General features: G+C 41.6%; 1 protein-coding gene across 7 annotated transcripts in view; it reads left to right on the top strand.

The window, feature by feature from the left end:
• PLCH2 (phospholipase C eta 2) overlaps window positions 1-22926 on the top strand; it is a 334059-nt gene that overhangs the window by 211383 nt on the left and 99750 nt on the right. For all 7 annotated transcript variants that reach the window (XM_031962993.1, XM_031962998.1, XM_031962991.1 and 4 more), the window contains 3 exons: window positions 10459-10605; window positions 16174-16417; window positions 18198-18327. In XM_031962993.1, coding sequence (XP_031818853.1) covers window positions 10459-10605; window positions 16174-16417; window positions 18198-18327 — 521 coding nt within the window. The remainder of the gene's footprint in view (window positions 1-10458; window positions 10606-16173; window positions 16418-18197; window positions 18328-22926) is intronic.

Raw genomic sequence — 22926 nt, 5'->3', positions numbered from 1 at the left:
CCCTGGTTGGAGGCACTGGAGCTATGGAATATTGAGGAGGAAGATCCTCCCTTTTTTCCTCCTGATTTCCTCAGCCAGAGTTTCCACAGCCTAAATCCTCTGATAGTCTGGGGCTGGAGCCAGAGTTATGGATTAGCGTGTAGGAGGATTTGGGATTTTGGTTAAACATGGGTCAGGAGGGGGTGGGAGGGAGCTCCCATGTACAGTCCTTCACTAGACTGGGGCAGTTGTGATCAAGTAGAGGGCTCTGACTATTTCTTTGAGCTGTGCTCCTTCTTTCTGACACACTTCAGTAAAGGGACTGAATAAGATGCAGCATCAGGAAAAGGAAGTTCCAGCCGGGCATGAAAAGCTGATGGGTTGAAAGGAGTTCTCCCATCCCTCCAGAATAGAGATGATATTGGGGGGGAAGACTCTGGTTCCTGGAACCCTGACCAAGCAGTGACGTGCAAGGACAGAGGAAAATGAGAAAACCTTGGGCAGGTTCTTGGGATGCTCTGAAGGATTGAGGACATTTGTTCAATTGTCTGCTTCCTTTGGGTAATGCAAGGGACCTTTAATAATTTGGTACAGACAAGACCAGCATTTTACAGGAGGCGCAGCACAAATGAAGCTGTCTGAAATGGGAATTCTCCTATAAGGGCTGAGGCTTTTGCTAATGTTTCTTTGAAGAAAATATTGGAGTTTTTGGAGTCTTTGGGGAGCCTTTGACTGGGGATACTCAATGAACTTCAAGGTTGAATAGAGCAAGGATGGTTCTGGGCACTTCCAGAGAGAAGTTGGCAAAATGGTCCATTTGCTGTCCCATCCATTTGGTTTTACATTGCCTCATTGACATAGTGACTGATTTCCCATCATTTTGGCCCAACTGGAAAAGGTGAACTATCCTACCTTCCTGTCATGTCTCCTGGCAAGTCTTCCTCACTCCAAAACAAAGTGACAGTGGCCTGCTTGGCAAAAGAGTTTCTCTGGGTCGGAGGGAGCATCGTGGTTTCCCCGAAGTGGAGATTAGGCCAGTTCGGTAAGAAAGGGAAAATCCAAACTCCTTGGATTTAATGGTATGGGATCATTCCTTCAGTACAAAGTCATGATTCCTCATCTTGGGATAGCACTTTGAATTGGTGAAGTATTGTATTCATTTGATTTAAAGCCTTGAGGATTCAAATATCTTTGTATCATATTCCCAGGATTTGTAGGGTATCGGAGAATGTTAGATCCTAGAATTGGGGTTTGGGACACCATTAATTAAAGATTTCCGGTATCTGAGTACCTATGGTATCAGGAAAAAAATAACCATAATAATGATGGGCATGATGCTAAGATTTTATTTTAATTTTCAATAGTATTTTATTTCCCCAGATTATATGTAGAGATAGTTTTCAACATTCGTTTTTGTAAGACTTTGTGTTCCAAATTTTCCTCCCTCTCTCTCTTACTTACCCTTTCCCCAAGAGAGCAAAAGAATCTGAAATAGGTTAAATACATGTAATCCTTTCAAATGTATTTCGATATTTGTCATATTGTGCAAGAAAAATCAGACCAAAAGGGGGGAAAACATGAAAAAGAAAAAAAAAAACAACCTCTCCAAAGTGAAAATACTATGATTTGATCCATATTCAATGCAATCCATCAATTCTGGATGCAGATGATGTTTTCCATCCCAAGTCTATTGCAATTGTCTTGAGTCCCTGCATTGTTAAGAAGGGTATCATAGTTGATCATGACATAATCTGGTTGTTACTGTGCACAATGTTTTCTTGATTCTGCTTGTTTTACTCAACAATGGTGGTAATATTTTACATACTGCTTCAAAACTGGCAAAATGGTTTACAAATATTATTTCATTTGATGCTCACAACAACACTAGGAGGTAGGTGCCATTATTTCCCCCAATTTATATTCAAGGAAGTTGAGGCAGGCAGGGGTTAATTGATTCATTTCAGGTCACACAACTAATAAAAGCTGAGAGAGAGTTTTCTTATTCTAAATCTTTCACTATAACATCTAACTGTCTTGAGATCTAGGGCTGGAAGGAACATCAAAGTTCATCTAGCTGAATACCTGATTTTATAGATGAGGAAACTGAGGCTTTTCCAAGATCACAGAGAGATTAAGTGTCTAAAGTGGGATTTGGACCTACATTCTTCAAACCAGAGTCCTAGTGAATGTCCTTTTCAGCCAGACATCTAGTCCATGTTGAAATTTGGGAGTATATCCATCTTCTCTGGAGTCTCTGGAGCCATTAAACAAATGACTCTGGACTCATTGTCCATCTTTTCCTGCCATAAGCTTCTTACCACCCTCTCCTTGGGCACATTGTTCTCACTCTGGGGTTTGGGAAAAATGCAGCTGAGTGGAACCACTGGGTTTATATTCTAAATGAGGCATTTAAGTGCTCTCTCCACTGAGCTTGGAGTCAGTAAAATCTGAGTTCAAATCTAGACTCAGACACTTCTTGGTTGTGTGACCTGGCAACTCAATTCACTTCTGTCTGTCTCAATTTCTTCAATAATAAAATGGGGATAATAACCATCTGGCTCCCAGGGTTGTTGTAAGAATCAAATGAGATAAGATTTGTAAAGTGCTTAGCCCTGTGCCTGGTATATAGTAGGAGTTTAATAAATGTTTATTTCCTTCCCTCCCCTTCTGTCCTAAAGATGACCTTCAGTTCCCATCTGTAACTGGGTCAGTGTCTGTCATGGGACCATAGATTTTGAACTGGAAGGAACTTTAAACATTCCTAGGCCAAATCCCTTCATCTTTTAGGTGGGGAAACTGAGTCTCAGCATCTGAAGGGAAGAGCATAGTCTTTGGTGAGATTTGAGGGGGAGTGGAAAGAAGAGGCTGAGTTTCTCCAGAGAAGGACCCCGGAACCACATGCCCCTGGAGTGCCTGCCGCTTCTCTAACCTGGCCCTGAATACCTTTTAGACATCTGGTCTTTTGCCAATGACAATTTCCATTCGCCAAACCATGGACCTTCTTCAGAGCAGATTTCCCCAGAGAGAATTCTTGATCCCCTTGGTGAATATAATCCCTAGGTTTATCCCCAGCCTTACTAGGGACATTTTGATATGGTTTGTGATTTCCAATATATTTTTCACAAATAAGATTTTTTTCTCCCAGCCTCCAAAAGACAGTAATTTTCCTCCTTAACCAATATATATGGTTTCTTCCCTGCCCCCTCCTTCTTTGAGTCAACATTCTGACTTTTATCTTGACCACCAATAAGCTTTTTATAGAAAATGCAATTGCTGAGCTCCAGTCAGGGGGTTAAGGCTAGAGGCTCCACGATATAGGCTGCAAGGAAGCCCTGGCTCCTTTCTGAGGGACTGAACCTTCTGAAAGAACTGAATTCCAGGGAGGTAGAAGAGGGGAGTTTCCTTGGGGTCTGGGGGGCTTAGACACAGGCGTGTGCTCCTGAGAAAAACCTTGTTTGTCCTACTTGTGTACTCCTGTCTAGGGAAATGAACTGACACTTGTGTGAGGACTTGCCCAAATTTAGGAATAAAGATTCAGATATAGGGGGGGAATTGAAAATAGAGGGCTCATGGAAACACCTTAAATCTTCTCCCAAGTCATTCTAGCCCTGGTTGGGTGGCTCTATGAGGAGGAATTCTTGAACTGAGGTTCACAGATACCCCTCCAAAGAGTTCATCAATAGCTATGTGAATGTGGGGAGGGAGAAAATATATCTGTATATCAAGGCCCTTGTTCTCTTTTATAATTGTTCCTTCTGTTGATGCTCCCTCTCTCCTAGTGAATGTTTGTCCATTTGGAACTTGATTCACTTTTAGACATGAGAATGTACTCGTATTCTTTGGAGTTTTGAAAAAATCCTGGTGATTTTTCTCTTGGATTCCCTGGATTCACTATCTGTCTTGCCCTGCCATCACTGTCTCCCTGGGCACAATCTCACTTGGAGATTTGGGGAAACTCCTTAAATATGATTCTGAGAAGTAGTTCATAGGCTTCCAGCCCATGGGGTCCATGATCCAGAAAGAGGCAAATATTCCTTAGAGTAGAAAGGGGTGAGTCCCAGAAGATTGGATACAAATCTGACTCAGCTATTTCTCATTCCATTTTACAAACATCTATTAAGTGCTTAGGGTATGCCATGTGCTGGTTGTTGAGGCTACAAAGAACAAGAATACATCCATGTCTTTCTTACATTTTTCTGAATAATACTTGACATTTACATAGTCATGTAAAATTCATGAAATGTTTCTGAGCTCCACAAGCAGCAGGTGAAATAAATAGGAACAGAAATAGTGACTATCTCTGTGATCTCAAGGCTTTGGAAATGCCCAGATGAAGAAACTCTTCCTCTCCCAAAGTTAGTCAGCACCAGCGATAGCACTTTAAAGTCTTTAAAAGTCTCCTAGAGCACTCAGACAGTATATCAGAAGCCAACAGTTGAACCCACATCTTCCTGGATACACAATAATGTCTATCATGATTTTTTTTTAAATAGGCATCATTATCCCCATTTTTCAGATGGGGAAAACTCCTCTGACCAAAGTTGCAGTGGAGAGCTCTGTGCCAGTGAAAACCAGACTCTTTGTCCTGACCCCCACTCATGATCTCTAGGTCCCAGGCTGAGCTCAAGAACCCAACTCTTATTCCCATATTATTATATAAAAAGTTGGGTTTTTTGTTTGTTTTTTGTTTTTTTACAAATTGAATCAGCTCATCCCGCAGCAGAGGGATTAGACTTTAGCTACAATCTACAAGGAGACTGATTTCACTGGAAAGCTGCTCTCCTCCACCCCCTCCCCTCACCCATCCCTTTACTAAGCACTGGCTACCAGCCTGGGAGCTGCATAGCTTTAATAAATGGGGCTTCTGAGTGCTTAGCTCTGTCCATGGTACTACTTTCTTACGGCTAGCTGGCTCCAACCTTGAATGGGGGCTTGGGGCAGGGTTTTTCAGTAAACCTGTTCATTAAGGCTGTAGGGGATCAGGGACTCAGAATTAGAAGGGATAGCCACTAGGACTCATCCCATCAAATCCCTTCATTTTACAGATGGGGAAACTGAGGCCCAGAAAGTTTGACCCAGATCACAGTGGTATTGAGTATCACAGCCCAAGTTCAAATTCAGATTCCCTGTCTCCAAACCATTTTACAGATGAGGAAACTGAGGAAAACAGAGTTAAGTGATTTCACCAATATGAAAGTTAGTACGTGTCTGAGGCCAGATTGGAAGCCAAGCCCACATCTCTATCCACTTCACCATGTAGGTAACGGTACAAGAGCTAATCACTGCACAGCAGCAATCTAAGATAGGACAGGATGCTTCCTGTGACTGGAGTTAAATGAGAGATGCAGATAGGATTGAAGGAACTTGGAGGAGAGATTAAGACTTGCTGAGAAAGAGTCCTTTGAAGAGGAGAGCTTTGAAGGAAGGTAGGATTTCCCTAGGAGGTGAAGAGAAGGAAGGGTATTCTAGACAAAGGAGGAACATTTTGAGTAGTTATCTAGAGATAAACGTATATGTCTATCTATCTGACTAGGGAAGTAAAATTATTCCATCTGGGATGTGGAGTCTGTGGGACAGGAAATGTATGAGTGCCTGTGGGACAGCTCCATGAGCAGGGCTGGCAAAATACCTCTCTAGTCAACTCCTTTGTTCATCCTTACATTTCTGTCCTGCTCTTTTGGGCCCTAAAAAGCTAGTGACCTTTGAGTGGTCATTGCCACTGGGATTTCGGGGACAGGCAAGAAGAATCTTTGGCTAAACATCTTCTACAGGAAGCTACTTAATTGAAGTGCCTTTTAATTATTTTCTATTTATCCCATATAGAGCTTACTCTGTATGTATATATTTTCATGTAATCTTCCCCATTAGATTATAAACTCCTTGAGGTCAGGCACTATCCTTTGTCTCTTTTTTGTATTCCTAATACTTAGCACAATGCCTGAAATATAGTATGAGCTTAATAAATCTTTATTGATTGATTAAATACCTATAGAGAACAAATTGGTTTCCCTGATCCTGGAAGTCTTAACTTTCTACCAGAAGAGCCTGAAATAGGGAAGAAGGCTCTAGTGAATCTAGTCTTTGTCTTATAGCCCCATCGCCATGCTGTCCCTCCTCCCTGGAAGGAGGGAAGACTATACTTTTCCTTTTATTTCTTCTTCCTGGATTTCCTGGCTATCTTTAACACTCGGCTCAAATCTCACTTTCTCCAGGAAGTCTTTTCTGGTCCTCCAAGCTGCCAGTGCCCACCTCTCTCAGAGGTTGTTCCATCCACTCTCAATTTATCTTGGTTGTTTGCATGTTGTATCTCCCATTCGACTGTAAGCTCCCTGAAGTCAAGGTCTGCCAGATCTGCTTTTGCCTTTATTTGTATCCCCAGCATTTAACAGAGTGGCCCGTACATATAATAAACCCCTAATAAATGCTTGTTGACTTGATAGAGGGAATCTTTTGAGGTCATCTAGCCTAAATATACCTCTCACCTATTTTATAGAGGATATATAGAATAGTAAATATAACTTGAGGTGGGCACTCTGTGCCCCATCCTGTCCCCAATCTAGTACCAGCTAAAGGGCATCATAGTGCCCAAAGTGTTGGGCCTGGAGTTAGAAAGTCCTGAGTTCAACTCCAGTCTCAGACACTTACTAGGAGTATGAACCTGGACAAGTCATTTAACCTCTGCCTAAGTTTCCTCACCTGTAAAATGGGAATGATAATACTAGCACCTACCTCTCAGGGATGTTATGAGGATCAAGAAAGATTATATATGGAAGGTGTGTTTTGTACACTGGGTACATTAATATTGAAAGAAGTAATAGGATGATGACAGGTGAGTGGAATTATTCATTGAAACTTTGGAGCTTTCACAGAAAGGATATAAAGTTGAATAGGATTTTGGTTGAGATTTTATTATATTTATAAAGCTCATAGTTCTAGAGTGTGGTGAGGGGGAACTTAGGAGGGTACCTACTCATACCCTTTCATTTTATAGATGAGGAAACTGAGATCTAGAGAAATGACAGCAATCTAATCCATCCTTATTTTATAAAAATAAAAAAAAGTATATATTTGGGGGTTTTATTTCACTTTGATGCTGGACTATATTTATCCTGCCTCCACTTTAAAGCAAGACATCCCTCATCATAATAAGAAAGAAAGCAGGTCATCCTAGAGAGGGTAGAAAAAGGAGACCAATTTTCTAATGTTTCTCTCTGAGCCAAGAGGTAATCCCTTTCATTTTACAAATGGGGAAACTGAGACCCAGAACTGGGAAGTGGCTTGCCAAAGATCATCTACAAGCCCCCCACTCCCATGTGAGTGACGAGCATGTGACCATTAAGTTGTAAGTTTGATTGCCTGCCAGGGCCCTGGAACTTGCAGCTGCTTCCAATGGCACATCGGCTGAGAGCCAGGCCCAGGCCTGGTCCTTCTCTGGGTATCTAGCCCCATCCGCTTGGAATCAGGAAAACTCATCGTCATAAATGTACGCTCCGTACCGATGAAAGCGCTCCCCCAGCAGCCTGCTCTTGCTGTCTCAGCAGCCGCTGCTTTGTGAGTCCAGTGTGTGTGTTTAATAACCTTTTTGCTGTTAATTTTTAATGTTTCTGGTGTCCTGAGTAACAGCCTCATTTGAAAGCAGTTTGTACTCGAAAACGCCTTTCTGAATTATTTATGGGAGGATGGCTTAGTCAACAAGATACACTTTTTTTTTGGGGGGGGGGCCGAGAAGGCAGTTGATGTATAGTAGAAAGGGTGGAACCAAAGAACTGGATTCTAATTCAGTCTAATTGATAGATTAGTCAGTCAGATTGGGTCAGCTGGACAAAGAGTAAGCAAGTATTTATCAAAGACTATGAGATAGGCAGGCTAAGCCCAGGCAGTACAAATAAAGACAAAAGCAATCACAGGGTCAGAGCAGGTGGGGAACTTTGATTCGATTCCAGCTTGATTTCAGAAACACTAACTTCAGCTTTCTAATTTTACAAGAGGTTACACGATTAGTAAGTGTCTGAGGTGGGATCTGAATCCAGGACTCCCACATACGAAGTCCAATGCTCTAACCACTATACCACACTATTTCTGTGTGATCCTGGACATTTCATTTCTCTCTGAGAATAAATCTCAATGAAAAGTATCTCCGAGTCCAGGAAGGAGAACAGATCTTCCTTACCTAGTGAGGTCTTTGAGTAGCTGAGCAACTGATATCAGTCAATCAACAACTGTTTTTTGTCTGAATTCAGCTAGAGAAGGAGGGGGAAAGTAATGGAGTTTTCTTCAGTTTCCTCATCTGTAAAATGAACAGGAAAAGCAAATGCTAAATTACTCCAGTTTCTTTACCAAGAAAACCCTAAATGAGGTCATGAAGTCAAACACAGCTGAAAAATGACTGAACCACAACATGTAGTGTTTACTACACGTCAGGCACTGTGCTGTTTTACAATCATTATCCTATTTGATCCTCACAACAATCCTGGGAAGAAGGCACTTTTGTTATCTCCACTTTGCAGATGAGGAAATTGAGGCAAAGAGAGGTAAAATGCTTTGATGAGGCTTGCACAGTTTTACAAGAGCTAAAAAGAGGAAGCATCTCATCTCAAAGCTGGTGCTCAATTTTAGATTAGGGATTCAGAGGAGAGGGAGAGGAATATAAATCTGAATTTGGTGGAAGGCCCTTAGACATGTCATGTGGGTAAGAGAAGTTCTTCAAAAACAGAAAGCAGAAGTATATGATAATCTTAAGAATCCTGTGCTTTTAAATCCAAGGAAGGACAGCTAATAGGAGAAAAGGCTCTGCTCCTGAGGAGCTAAAGTAACTGAGGGTCTGGACAGATTTTGGATATAGAGAAGGAGGGAAGCTTAGAACCACCTTTTCTTTTGCGTCTTGGGTCCAGGACACCTGAAAACCTTCTGTACTCTCTTCTAGAACCATTTTGGAGAATGGTTCGAGTATGTAGAATAAACTACCATGGAAGGGTGCAGATTTGAGGAGGTGACACAGGCATTTTCAAGTTTGTTTTCTAGAGATACTTAACAGGGAAACCAACTTTTGAAATGAGCAGAATTAGAAAGCTCGTTGAGCTGGGAATTGGAGATCTTGGTTCAAGGGTTAATGGGACTGATGGTAGAAATCTGTACTCTTTCTCAAATAGGATGTTGGGAAGTGATGAGATAATGGATATAAAAGTCGATTGAAGTTTGCCACAAGGGTTTTGTTTTTCTTGCTTTCTCTATGTGGAGTGGTGATAAGATGGAGAAAAGGAATATTGTGAAAGTAAAATTTCATTTTAAAAAATACATTCAAAACATTAAATATTAAGTAAATGTAAATAATGACCATCAACATGGAAGGGGAAGGGGATTAACCACAACCTTGGGAGAGTAGATGCCATTATTATTCTCGTTTTACAGATGAGGAAACTGAGGCAAACAGATTTGACCATGATTTTGCTTAGGGTCACATAGTGAGATTAGACCTTTTTGACAAAGTTTCCAAAGAGTTTTCCATGCATTCTCCTTGGAGCTTCAGAACAACCCTGTGAAGTAGGGATAATCTTTGTTTTACAGATGAATTGCATAGCTAATAAGAAGCAGGGAGGTGGCTCAGTGGATAGAGTGTCAAGCTGAAGTCAAGAAGACTCAACTTCCCGAGTTCAAATCTGGTTTCACATATTTACTAGCTGTGTGACCTTCGGCAAGTTATTTAACCTCATTTGCCTCAGTTTTCCCATCTATAAAATGAGCTGAAGAAGGAAGTGGCAAACCACCGCAGTATCTCTGCCAAGAAAACTCCAAATGGGGCAAGAAGAGTTGAACACAACTCAAAACAACTAAACAACATAACTAGTAAATGCCAGAGATAGGACTGGACTCTAAGTCTAGTACTCCTAGCTACTGGATCCTATTGTTTTGGTTCCCAGAGGCATTGTAAATGCTCCTTCCCCTAAGAGCTTGGGACTTGCCCAGTGTCACTGCAATGTAGATCAGAGTCAACACTGGAACCCAGACTTCTCCAGCTCCAAGGGTGGCTTTCTAAGCCCTCTCCCATGCTTTCTGTAATGAACAGAAATTTAAGCTATTGAAAAAAATCATCTCATTTTATATAGGAAACTGATGACCAAGAAGGAGAAGGTGCTTTTCAAAGCTTTCAAATGACTTTGTGTAAGACAGATATTTAGACTCGGGTGCTCAGAATCAGTCTTATGCTATTTGCCTTTCAGAGAATGAATTGTTAAAAACTCAGTTGATCTAGACCTATATGAAGTCAGAAACCTGGGTTCAAATCTTCGGTTCATCTCCTGGTTGTGTGACTCTCAGCAAATCCGTTCATCACTATGGCCCTCTGTTTTCTCCTCTGAAACAAAGGCATGGGTTGGACTAGGTGGCCTTCAAAGCCCCTTTCAGATCTTAATAGTGTGTGATCGAAGGTGAATGGCTGAGGCTGACACTGAACTGATCTGTCTCCTGTCTCTGTGTTTCTAGTGGAAAGATGCATCAGTTCAATGCAGGCCGGGACTCAGATGGTCAAGCTTCGAGGTGGCTCCAAGGGCTTGGTTCGCTTTTACTATCTGGACGAGCACAAGTCATGCATCCGCTGGCGGCCATCGCGGAAGAATGAGAAGGCCAAGAGTAAGTATGGTACCTACCTTTCCACTTCGGTCTCTCCTAATGGTTCTCCCCTCTTTACCAACTTCCTTTCACCAAAGTCACCATCCCTGGCATTGGCCCTGCCCTCCAGGCAGGGAATGAGAGGGAAGGTATCCTGAGGAGGGCGAGCAAGGAATTATTCATGAGCAAGGAGAGAGCAGCAGGGCTCAGCCTCGTAATGGTGGGCCTGAGGTCTTTGACTTTAAGCTTTCCGACCTCTTACGGAGGTGACATGGGTACGAAAGGAAGAAGCCAATAAGAGGAGTTTCTTTCTGTGTTCATTAGCAATGAAAGAGATACCTGGGTCTGCAATGTCTTCTCTCTGACAGTTCCCAGGGAGGTGGGGAATGGAAAGTGGCAGCTCTGAGCCTGCTGTCCCCCTAACCCTTCTCTACAGTCCTGCAATCTCCTTGCTTACAGAGGAGCCAATTTACTGGTTGCTAATGCCTACTTTTCTCATTACTGTGCTTCTAGAAGCCAGAGCAAAGATGGATAGATAAAGCTAGTCATGTGATTTCAGGAGACTCAAATTGACCCCAGAGAGTTCTGTGACCCCCCCTCCAAACCTCTTTATTTCTATCACCCTCATCCCACCCCCTCTCCCAAAAAAACCTCAAGATCAGATAAAGGGAGTTCAAAGGATGGAGAGCAGATTGGCAGTGTCTTACAAGGAAGCCAGGGCCAAGAAAGGTCAGTTAATTTTCTTTTTTAATTACTTATTTTAGCCAAGATTCTAGCATACAGGTACAGGAACAGCTAAGATAAATCCAGCTTTCAACATAGGATCTTACACTTCCTGAAGAATAGATGCTTCTTTCTTCCCTTTTCTTTCCCACTTTCCCTTCTTCCCTCCTTGTCTTTCCCTTTTTCTTACTTCTTCTCTTTTCCCTTCTCTTCTTCTGTCTTTCCCCTTTATTTTGCCCCTCCTATTCCCCTCTCCTATTTCTCCTTCTCTCCCTTTATCTTACCCCTTCTCTTCCTCTTTGTCTTTTCCCTTCCCCTACCTCCTCTTCTCTTCCCCTTTCTCTTCTCCTTTATCTTCCCCCTGCTCTTCCCCTTCCTTCTCCCCTTCTCCTTTTCCTTTTTGTTTTTCTTGTTCCCTCCCCCCTCTTTTCTCCTTCATCTTTACCCCTTCCTTCTCTATCCCCTCTTCTTCCCCTTTGCCTAACTCTTCTCTTCTTCCCTTTCTCTTCCTCTTTGTCTTTCCCTTTCCCCTTCTTTTCCCTTCTTCTCTTCCCCTTTCCCTTTTCTTCTTTTCCCTAAGACTTATCTCCTTTCCCCCCTCAATAGTATTTTATTTTTCCAAATACACATAAACATAATTTCCAATATTCATTTTATTAAAGCTTTTTTAATTTTCAAAAGATATGCATAGATAATTTTTCAATATTGACCCTTACAAAACCTTGTATTCCAATTTCCCCTTCCCCTAGATAGCAAGTAATCCAATATATATAAAACATGGTAAAATATATGTAAAATCCAATATATGCATGCATATTCATACAATTGTCATGCTACATGAGAAAAATCAGATCAAAAAGGGAAAAATGAGAAAGAAAATAAAACGCAAGCAAACAACAACAAAAAGAGTGGAAATGCTATGTTGTGATCTATACTCAGTTCCCACACTCCTCTCTCTGAGTGTATATGGCTCTCTCCATCACAAGCTCATTGGAATTGGTCTGAATTATCTCATTTCCAACATTCATTTTTGTAAGACTTTGTGTATCAAAATTTTCTCCCTTCTTCCCTTATTCCTTCTTCTTCCCTTAGACAGCAAGCAATCTGATATAGGTTAAATATGTGTGATCCTTTTAAACATATTTCCATTTTCGTCATGTTGTACAAAAAGAGGGATAGAACACTGAACTTTGTTTAAGAAGACCTGGGTTTCAAAAATGATTTTTTTTTAAATGGAAAGAATCTATATGTACAAATAGACCTATATGTGTGTATATGTATATATATAATACACACACACACACACACACACACACATAAAACAGCCCTTTTCTGGGGACAAAGAATTGAAAATTGAGGGGATGCCAATCATTTGGGGAATGGCTGGATGAATTGAGATATATGGTTAAGGTGGAATACAACTGTGCTCTAAGAAGTAATGAGCAGGACACTCTCCGAAAAACCTGAAGACTTACATGAGCTGATGCAAAGTAAAATGTACTACATACAATACTGTAAGATGATCAACTTTGATCAGATAAATGATTTAGCCTATTCTCAGCAATACAATAATCCAAGACAACTCTGAAGGGTTTATAAAGAAAAACATTATCCATATCTAGAGAAAGAACTGACGGCATATGAATCCAAATTGAAACATACTGTTTATTTCTTGAGGCTTTTTTATTTTTTATTTATCTTTTTTTTTCACAACATAACTAATATGGAAATGTTTTACATGACTGCACATGCATAACCTCTGTCAGATTACTTGCCTTCTCAATGGAGGTTGGGAGAAGGGAGGAAGGAAAAGAATTTGGATCCAAGATTTTAAAATGAATGTTAAAAGTTGTTTTTACGTGTAACTGGGGAAAAATTAAAAATACTATATTTTTTAATTTAAAAAAAAAGAATTGGATTTGAAACTTGTGTTAGATACTAGCATCTGTATGATATAGCCCAAGGTGCTTCTGGGATCTCAAGACCAGGGTTATCTATCTGAAAGAGACTTCAGAGGGCAACTAATGTAGTCCTTTTGTTTTACCGATAAGGAAACTGAGACTCGGGGTGGTTAAATGATTTTCCTCAAATCACAGCAGTAGGAATAAAAACCCAGGTTTTCTACTATGTTTCCCAGCATATGATGGTGGGGAAAAGTAAGCAATTAAATACAAATTTTGGCAATTTTGAGGGACATAATGTCTAGAGTGCTGAGCCAGAAGTCAAGATTTTGGAGACTACTGTAAACTCTCATTAGCTATGTGGTCCTAGAGAAGTTATCTCTGAACTTCAGTTTTCTCCATACTAAAATAGGAATAATTATATGACCTACCTCACAAGGATATTGTGAAGCTCAAATGAGACGTTGTATTATGTACTTTGCAGACTTGAAGGCTACAGAAAATGCTAACTGTTATTTAAGGAATCTGGGATCTCGATGGTGTGGGCATTTTCTCCATGAACACCCATCATAGCTCATTTTCCTCTTTGTATCCCATTCAATCTTTACCTTAGTTCTCCCAGAGATTTTCCCTTTTGGACAGCAGGCCTTCCTCCAGGTCTTTATTCCCCCTTACTTCCCAGAGGTATAATATAACAACAACAATAAAGACAAAAATAGTTCCCTCACCCCCTCAAAACATGGGAGTCATAATAAGCCCTTTACGAGAACCTGGGCTAAGGATGGAGAAAGTAGCTGCCTGACAAAAACATAAAAGCATCAGCCCTGGGCCTCAGTATTACTTGTTATTGGAAAGATGGATGACTCCTTGTTATCTAGCCCAGGAGAATTACTTGTCCCCGGAGGGAAGATTTATGTGGGGACAGAACTCAGATGATAGAATTGCTTTTTCACTGCTGACTCTTCTAGTCTCAATTTTCTTTACACTTTCTCCCTTCCATCTCTCTCCTACCTCTCTCCTTTTTTTACCCTCCTTCCCTCTCTCAATCTCTGTCTCTCCCCTTCCTTCTCCTTTTTCTCTTTTTCTTCTCCCTCTCCCTTTTCTCTCTTCTTTCTATTTCTCTCTGTGTCTCTCTCTCTCTCCTTCCCTCTATCCCTCCATCTCTCCCTCTTTCCTTTTCCTCCTTTCCCTACCGTGTAATATCTCTCACCCTTGCTCCTCTAGGAGTCTTCAGTCTCAGCTTGTTGGATTCACCAGCATCTTCTTCCCCGAGCACAGCAGCCATAGAACAGGAGCAGCACTTTATGTCTCATTACAGTAACTTTGAAAAGAGAGCTGGGAAGGGAAGATAAAGTGCTGACCTGCTTCTTGCTCTGCCGCCTATTTCTCTCAGCATGGGGCTTTCTTAAGAGCACATCATTGGTCCAGAAGTAGGATGGCCTCTCTTTCCCAAACAGCTGTATCCAGATGTCCTTGTTCACATTTTCCCCACAATGTTCCATGTCAGTGATGAGCCCACCTCATATCAGAGTCCTTTTATTCATCTTTGATGCTGTCTGAACCCTGTTGAGGAGATGAATTCAGGGGTAAGAACAAATAAGGGATTTCTAAGCCTAGATCCTGAATCTGACTTGGGGTAAGAGAACAAAGAGCAGGAAGGCACCTTCTTGGGCACCTCATACCATTTTTCCCCCTGCCCAATCGGAGACCCAATTTCAGGATTATTTAGAATACATGTGAGGACAGGGAGGGACTCTCCAATTGTCCAACCAATGATTCCTAGTTTTCTATAACATATTAAAACTATAACATAGTTTTCTATAACATATATTTCTATAATATATTCTGTAACATATAGACTATAACATTTCTAGAACATAATTGCATTAAGAATCAATCCAATTAGACATTTATCAAACATTTACTAGGGAGGAAGCACAGTGTATTGAAGAGAATGAGCTGATCTTGTGTGGAGGACCTGGGTTCAAATCCCACCTCAAACACTTCCTGATTCAGTGACTCTGGGAATATCTCCCTAATCTCAGTTTCCTCGTCTGTAAAAAGAACATAATAAGAGCATTCACCTCCTGGGGTGGCTGTGAGCATCAGATCAGATAAAATGTTCTGAAAACCTTAAGACAAAGATATAAATTTGTGGTATCATAGGGTTCAATCTGGAATGGACTTAATCCAAAACCCCATATTTTACAGATAAAGAAACTGAGACTCGGGTAGCTCAGATGACTTGCCCCAAGTTTTGTGGCTATTAAAGGACTGAGATGGGATTTGAGTTCAGATTTTCCAGTTCCAGATTCTATGATCTTTACTATCATGTTGTTGATTATTATTACTTGAGTGCAAAGAATATTCCTAGGGAGTTGAGAGGTGGGGGCAGAGGGGCAGAGAGGAAAGTTTGGATGAGACAATCTCTGGAATCACAGAGTTTGTATCCTAGTTACGAGAAATTAGGTCATCCACACAAAGAAAAATAATACACAAAATTCTATAAATTATCGAAAGAGCTGAAAAATCTACATCAGATGGGAAGGGAAAGAAGGCTACCAAGGAGAGAATTAGAGGAGGTAACATTCATTGCTCAGCATATATTCTGAGGAGTTGGGTCTAGGTTTTTATTCATTCCAGCAATCTTCTTTTTTTGAGTATCCATTATATACAAGGATGCCCCATTCAAGACATAAAAAGGGAAAATGACAAAGTTGTTCACAACTATCTTGGAATCCAGGTGATACAGTAGATTAGAGCTCTAGACTTGGAGAAAGAAGCTCTGAGCTTCAATCATGATTTAAGTGACTTCATCTCTGACTCAGTTTTCTCATCTGTAAAAAGGGAATTATAAAAGGACCTACAAATGAGATAACAATTATAAAAAAGCAAAACAAAACTACTTTGCTACATATAAATGCTGGCTCACTTTTCTGATCTTCCTTGTTATTTTCTTCCCCAGTCTCCATTGATTCCGTCCAGGAAGTATGTGAAGGAAAGCAGTCAGAGATTTTCCAGCGCTATGCGGATGGGAGCTTTGACCCCAATTGCTGCTTCAGCATCTACTATGGGGACCACATGGAGTCTCTGGACCTTGTGTCCTCTAACGGAGAAGAAGCTCGAACCTGGATCACAGGTCTCCGGTACCTAATGGCAGGAATCAGCGACGAGGACAGTTTGTCCAAACGCCAGAGAACTCGTGACCAATATCCTTTGGAACTGGAGTTGGGGCTGAGGTGGGAAAGGAGATAGTTGGAGAATCTTTGGGGATTTTTAGGAAGTAGTCTATTCCACCCTCTACTTCCCCTCCAGACTTAATTTTATCTTATAAGATCTGTATTCATATTGAAAAGCAATGTGGTAGAGAGCAATGGACTTGTTATCTTTAGAAATCTGAGAGCACCTTGAGAGTGGGGCTTGGATTTTTTTGTTTGTCTTTATTCTCAGCACTTAGCATGGTGTCTGGTATATAGTAGGCACTTTGTGCATATTTGCACTGATTGACTGGACTTGGAGAAAAAAGAGATGGGTTTTAATCTTATTTTTGATACTTTTGAGCTCTGTGACCATAGGCAGGTCACCTCCTTTCTCTAAGTCTCAGTTTCCTTATTTGTAAAAAGGGATTGATCATACATGCCTTACAAAGTTGTTCTTAAGATAAAATGAGATAATGATGGAAAACTTTTGGAACATTCTCTAAATGTCATCTCTTATCATGAGTCCCAATTATACCAAGAATCAGCTTGATATTCTCTCTGGGCCTCAGTTTATCCTTTTGTCAAAATTGTGAGTTGGACTAGATAATCACAAAGATCTTTCTACCTCTTTAAAAATAAATGGACAGAACCCACCAACAATGATAAGATTTTAGAGTTGAATGGGACCTTAGAGATGTTCTTGTTTAACTCCTTCATTATATAGATGGGGAAACTGAGACACAGAAATCAGGAAAATCTTGCTAAAAATTAGGGGTATCCAAGAGTAGAATGAACTGAGTTAGGAAGGAGAAGGTCCCTCTTATATGTAGGTTTTCAGGCAGACACCACATGGCTACTTATTGAGTATTGGATGACTTATGGCAATCTTCAGTTTATATTGTTGGTTATTGACTTTCCTTCCATTTCTAAAAACTCTGTGATTCAGCGATAGTGAGAGAGAGGCAGCATGTCAAAGTAGATAGATAACTGTCCTCAGAGACAGAAGTACTTGTGTTCAGGTTCCATCTCTGACATGCTGGCTTTGTGATCTAGAATAAATCATTTAAAGTTTTAGTGCTCTGAGTAATTCTATTAGGATTGTAAACTACAAAGAAGGTGGCAACTTGTATTGGTACTGATAAAGGAAGTTTTCTCATCTGGCGTTTCCTAATCTTTGAGATTACAGGTTAAGTCCCTATTCCTATGACTACGGAACTCAAAGCTCCATAGTCAGTGTAGAGTTGGAGTGTTCTGGCTCTGACTCTAATCAGTTAATCAAACAAGCATTTCGTAAATGATTACTATGTGATAAGTATTTTCCTAGGCACTGGAGATTCAAACAAAAATGAATTTTTTTTTTGCTTTTTTTTCTTGAGTGAAACGAGTAATACCAGGAGAAAAAATGAATTTTTTTTTGTTCTCCAGGACCTTATTATTTATACTTTCAGGGGAGAGAATATGATAGTTTATTGCTCCTATACCACACTGCCTTTCATCTGCCTAAGAAAATGTTCCCACCTTGTAAAATGGGGTTATTGTCTTGGGCTCCCTTTTACCATCACCATGAAAATCTGAGATGGGATGTTGAGTTCCATCTGTTACCTCTAGGTCCACTCTGCCGAGATTTAGTTAGTGGAAGTGAAGAGGGGCTGGGGAATGAGATGGCCCAAGGGAGGAGCTGAATCGGGAAGGGAACGCCCGAGTCCTGGGCTACGTTAAGGGATGCTTTTGGGGGTTGGGCCAGGCTGGGTCAGGCCAGTTGTCGTGTGGCCCCTAACTCAGCCTCAAAGTGGCTGAAGCAGACGTTTGATGAGGCAGATAAGAATGGGGATGGCAGCCTGAGCATTAATGAAGTCCTCCAGCTCCTTCATAAGCTGAATGTGAACCTTCCCCGGCAGAAGGTGAAACAGATGTTCAAGGTAAGCTAGAGGGCAGCCCTGGCAAGGAGCAGGAGGCTGGGGGTGTAGGGGAGGGATGGAGAAAAGCAACAGATCTGCTCTCCAAGGCTGCTTACTGATGCTTAGTCTTTGGGAGGGGGGTATGTGGGAGAGGGAGAGGGTCACACCTCATTGCCCTAAGCCTCTGCCTTGCAAATATCAGCAAAGCTGGAAACCAATGCCTTCCACTCTCAATTATCCAGGCTGTTGAACAGCAACCCGAAGGTTAATCCAGAAGCCGTCTCCTACAGTGAGATCTCTTATCTTGTACTTGGTTGTGTATGTGTCATCCTCCCCAATGTCTGAACTCCAGTAAAAAGAAGAATTCTTGTGAATTGGACCCATTCCTCTTTTCTTTGTACCTCTGAACCTCACACAATCCCTTGTGTCCGCCATCAATTGGTTAACAAGCATTGATTAAGAACTTACTATGTGTCAGGTATTGGAAATCCCTGCTAACTTGAGGCATTTACATTCTAATTGGGAAAGAACATATGAACAACTAGTTATTTTTTCATTATACCTTTTTTATTGACAGAACATATGCTTGGGTAATTTTTCAGCATTGACCCTTGCAAACACTTCTGTTCCAACTTTTCCCCCCATCTCCTCCCCTAGATGGCAGGTAGTCCCATACATGTTAAATAAAACAACTAGTTATACACAAATTCTACACAGAGTAGATGGAAGAAGGGAAGGGAACACTAGACAACACGTGGAGGTGTCAGGGAAAGTACTCAGTTTTAAGTTCGGAACCTGGGTTTAGATTCCAGATTTCCTCCCTCCCATAAGTTGGATCTTGTGCAAATTTCTTAGGATGCCAGATTTGACACTTGATTGCAGATGATGAATGAGTATGAACATAGAGTTGAGGACAATAGTGAAAATGAGAAAGAGAGAGGGCAAGGGAGAGAGATTGATTTTGTTATTGAGTCATTTCAACTGGGTCTGCCTCTTCCTGAAAGCATTTGGGGTTTTCCTGATAGAGATATTGGAGTGGTTTGCCATTTCTCTCTCCAGCTCATTTTACAGATGAGGAAACTGAGGCAGGTGATTATTTAATTGAATTGCCCAGGATCACTGAGCTAGTAAAGTATCTGATGCCAGATTTGAACTTAGGAAGATGAGCCTTGCTGACTCCAGGCACTTTGCTACCTGGCAGGGGGTGGACACACACACACACACACAGAGAGGGGGGGGGGAGGGAGAGGGGCAGAGGCAGACAGACAGACATAGAGACACACATACATACACACACATAGAGACAGAGAGAGACACAGAGACTGGTTGACTGATTTAGAATTGTGGAAAGGACATGTAGCCCACTTCCTCATTTAATAAAAAAGACAAGTGAGACCCAGATAAATAAAGTAATTTTTCTTAAGGTCATACAGTTAGCAAGTAGAAAGGATGAGATTTGAACCCAGGTCCTTTGATTATACATCTGTGCTCTTCCCACTGCCAAATACCCCTTTTCTGAGTCTCAGATTGCTCTTCTGTAAAACCAGGGGGCTTTAGACTAGTTTCCTTCCAGCTTTGGATCTCTCCTCCTTTTAGATGCTTAATAAGTATTTGTGGCTCAGCACAGGATTTTGATGAAGCAGCAGATTCTCCTTCCTAACAATATCAGGCTTAAGCAAGCTTTTAGATAGGTTCTAATTTCGTGAGCTAATTGCTGAAGGAGCTGAAGAACTGGCTGTTGTGGGGGAAAAGGGATTAGTTTTGTTCTGCTTGGCCCCAGAGGACTGAACTAGGATCTCAGTGAAGGAAGCTGCAAAGAGGCAGATTTGGGCTTGAGGTCAGGAAAAATTTCCTAACAATTATAGCCATCCCAGAGTGCAATAGACTGCTTCCAGAAATAGCCCGTTTCCTCCTTATGGAGGTCTTGGAAGATGAGACTGAATGAGACCTTGTGTTGTGTCTGCTATGGGCAGTTCCTCCTGATATGGGCTGTGCTAAGAGGTCTCTTCCACATTCTGTGATTGTGTGTGAACAAGCTGGAGAGTGGAAGCCAGGTAGAAGGGTCCTTCATCTCTGTGGATCTCAAGGGTTCAGGAAGAGCGGCTGTTCTTCCCCCATTGGGAGATAGCAGAGGGTCCTGGTTGGGTGGAAGATCGAGAGCCCAGCTTCCCTGAAGCCAAAATATGATCACAGCACTTCAAGTGATGATCCAACCCAATAGGACGGACCTGGCACACGCCAAGTGTACAAGTCACTTCTCCCTAGTTGTTGAAATGTAAAAGGGGACAGAGCCAATGGATTGGGCTTACTCTGGTGCTCTTAATGGATCCTAGAAATGGAGGCAGGAAAACCTGGTTTCGAATCCTCCCTACCATGTCCTTCATGACTCCTCATCATTACCCATCATATGCAATCAGTTACCTAAAGTTATCATCCCTTTCCTGATGATCCCTCCCCCATTTGTCCCCCACTTTCTTCACGTAGCTCCCACACACCTAATTCAGTCCTGTGCCATCTTTCACCTGGGCTAGTATAATAACCACTAATTCATTTTCCTGTCCCCATCTTTTCCTGATCCAATCTATCCCTCATTGATCTGCCAAAGATATTTTTCCTCAAGCATAGGTCTAATCATGTCATTTCATGTCATTGGAGTATACTCCAGTGTTTACTTACAGGAACAAATAAAACTCCTATTTAGAATCAAAAGTTCTTTATCACCTGGATCCTTCCAGTCTTCTTACTCGAGGTTTTGGCCATATTGACTGCTTTGCTTAAAGGCTGTTTCATCTCCAGCCACCATGGCTTTGTCCTTTCTGGAATGATTTCCTTCCCAAACTTTGCCTCTTAGAATTCCTGGCTTCCAGATTGAACACCAAAGCCCCACCCCCTCAGAGACTGTTGCCTCATTTAAATCCAATTTATGCACCACCAGTCAAGAAACAGCATCCCATGATGTTCAAAAACAAAGGACTGAAAACAACATTAACTTCTCCTTGAACCAACTCTGAGTGTATCTTGTATGGATCTGTATATGTATAAGTTGTTTCTCCTATTAAATTATAAACTAGGGATTGTATCTCTTGCCTTCACAATCCCACTGCTTACAAAGTACCCGGCGTAAGGTAAATACTGAATCAAGTCCTTGTTGGGTCATGAGCAAATTATGCTGAGACTCTGTTTCCTGATCTGAAAAATGAGGTTAGAATAAGCAGCCTTTAAGTTCATTTTAGCTCTAAATATATGCTCCTAAACAACCTCTAATCCCTCTGCTCCCAGTCAAGCTCCCCAAATAGAAGCGGTTTTGAAATCCCTTTTCCGAGGTGTATTTGATTAAGTTTTCCTCTAATGACTAGCTGAAGGCTATAAGGGTTTTGGACTGATAGTCATGTGGCCTGCGGTTTGCTTTGAGGCAAAGAGGATGCTGGACCAGACAGTCCTGAGGTCAGCATGAGACAGTGAAAAGGATAATGGATTTTAGTCAGAGAAACTGGGCTTAAATCCGAGGCTGCTGTATTCTTTCTGAAAATGTCAGGACTGTGGAACAGGGAATGTCAGAACTGGGAGGGACCCTTAGAGATCATTTGTTTTAGCTCTCCTTATTTTACAGGTGTAGAACCTGAGGCCCACTGGGAAATATTGTGAGCTTTGCTCCTGAGGCTATTGATTATTTCAGGCAGGTGTGCAGAGACTATGAGCCCAGGAGGGAAAAGTCCAAAATGAAGCAAAGCTTTCTCCTTTCCTGCCTTTCCTTTATTTTCCTGGCCTTTTAATAGGCAGGTTCTTGTTTCTGGTTCTGTGGCTCCCAACTGAATTCTCTTTCTCCCCTATCTCTCCCCACCCTCCCCCCTCTTCTCTCTCTCTCTTCCCCCCCTCTCTCTGTTTCTCTCTCTCTCTCATCTCTCTCTCTGTCTCTCTTTCTCTATCTCTCTCTCTTCCCCCATCTCTCTCTCTAATCTCTCTCTCTGTCTTTCTCTGTCTCTCTCTTTGTCTCTATCTCTGTCTCTGTCTTACCCCCCTCTGTCTCTCTTTCATATCTCTCTCTCTCTCTCTCTCTCTCTCTCTCTCTCTCTCTCTCTGTCTCTCTGTCTCTCTGTCTCTCTGTCTGCAGCAACCAAATTCATTATCTTGCTCTGCACTCTTTCTCCTTTCTCTCTGGACCTCACTTAGTAATGCATCCCCATTGTTAGAAGTTATGAAAATTCCTCCTTCAGCAGAGCCACAGCTTTTATTGTCTGTAATTATGTTTCCATCTCAGGCTATCATAAGATATTTGGGGGGTAGGAAGGGGGAGCATCTTGGGAGATTTCATTCTGGGCTTCCTTTGAACGGAGGCTGGAACAGGGATAGTGTTGAGAACCTGACTCAAAATGAAACCCTTTCTCCCTCCCCATTTCCCCACACTTCAATTTCTTGCCATGATATTTCATTCCAAATCTAGAAGAAGGTTCCTTGAACCTGAAAATCATTGCATTGGGGCTGCTGCTGCTTCCCGTCTGTCTTCTTGACAGCTGCCTCCAGGAGGCCTCCTAGGGGTCTCTCTCTTCTGAAATAGGCTTCTCTTGGTTAGGCAAGAGTAGGCAGTGCTCAGCTGGAGTGAAGAGAGCATTCTGGGCTCCA

The sequence above is a fragment of the Sarcophilus harrisii genome, chromosome 3, assembly GCF_902635505.1.
Source record: "Sarcophilus harrisii chromosome 3, mSarHar1.11, whole genome shotgun sequence".
NCBI classification, from domain to species: domain Eukaryota; kingdom Metazoa; phylum Chordata; class Mammalia; order Dasyuromorphia; family Dasyuridae; genus Sarcophilus; species Sarcophilus harrisii.
Note: the sequence above shows the minus strand (reverse complement) of the source record. Positions and strands in the feature narration are given on the sequence as shown.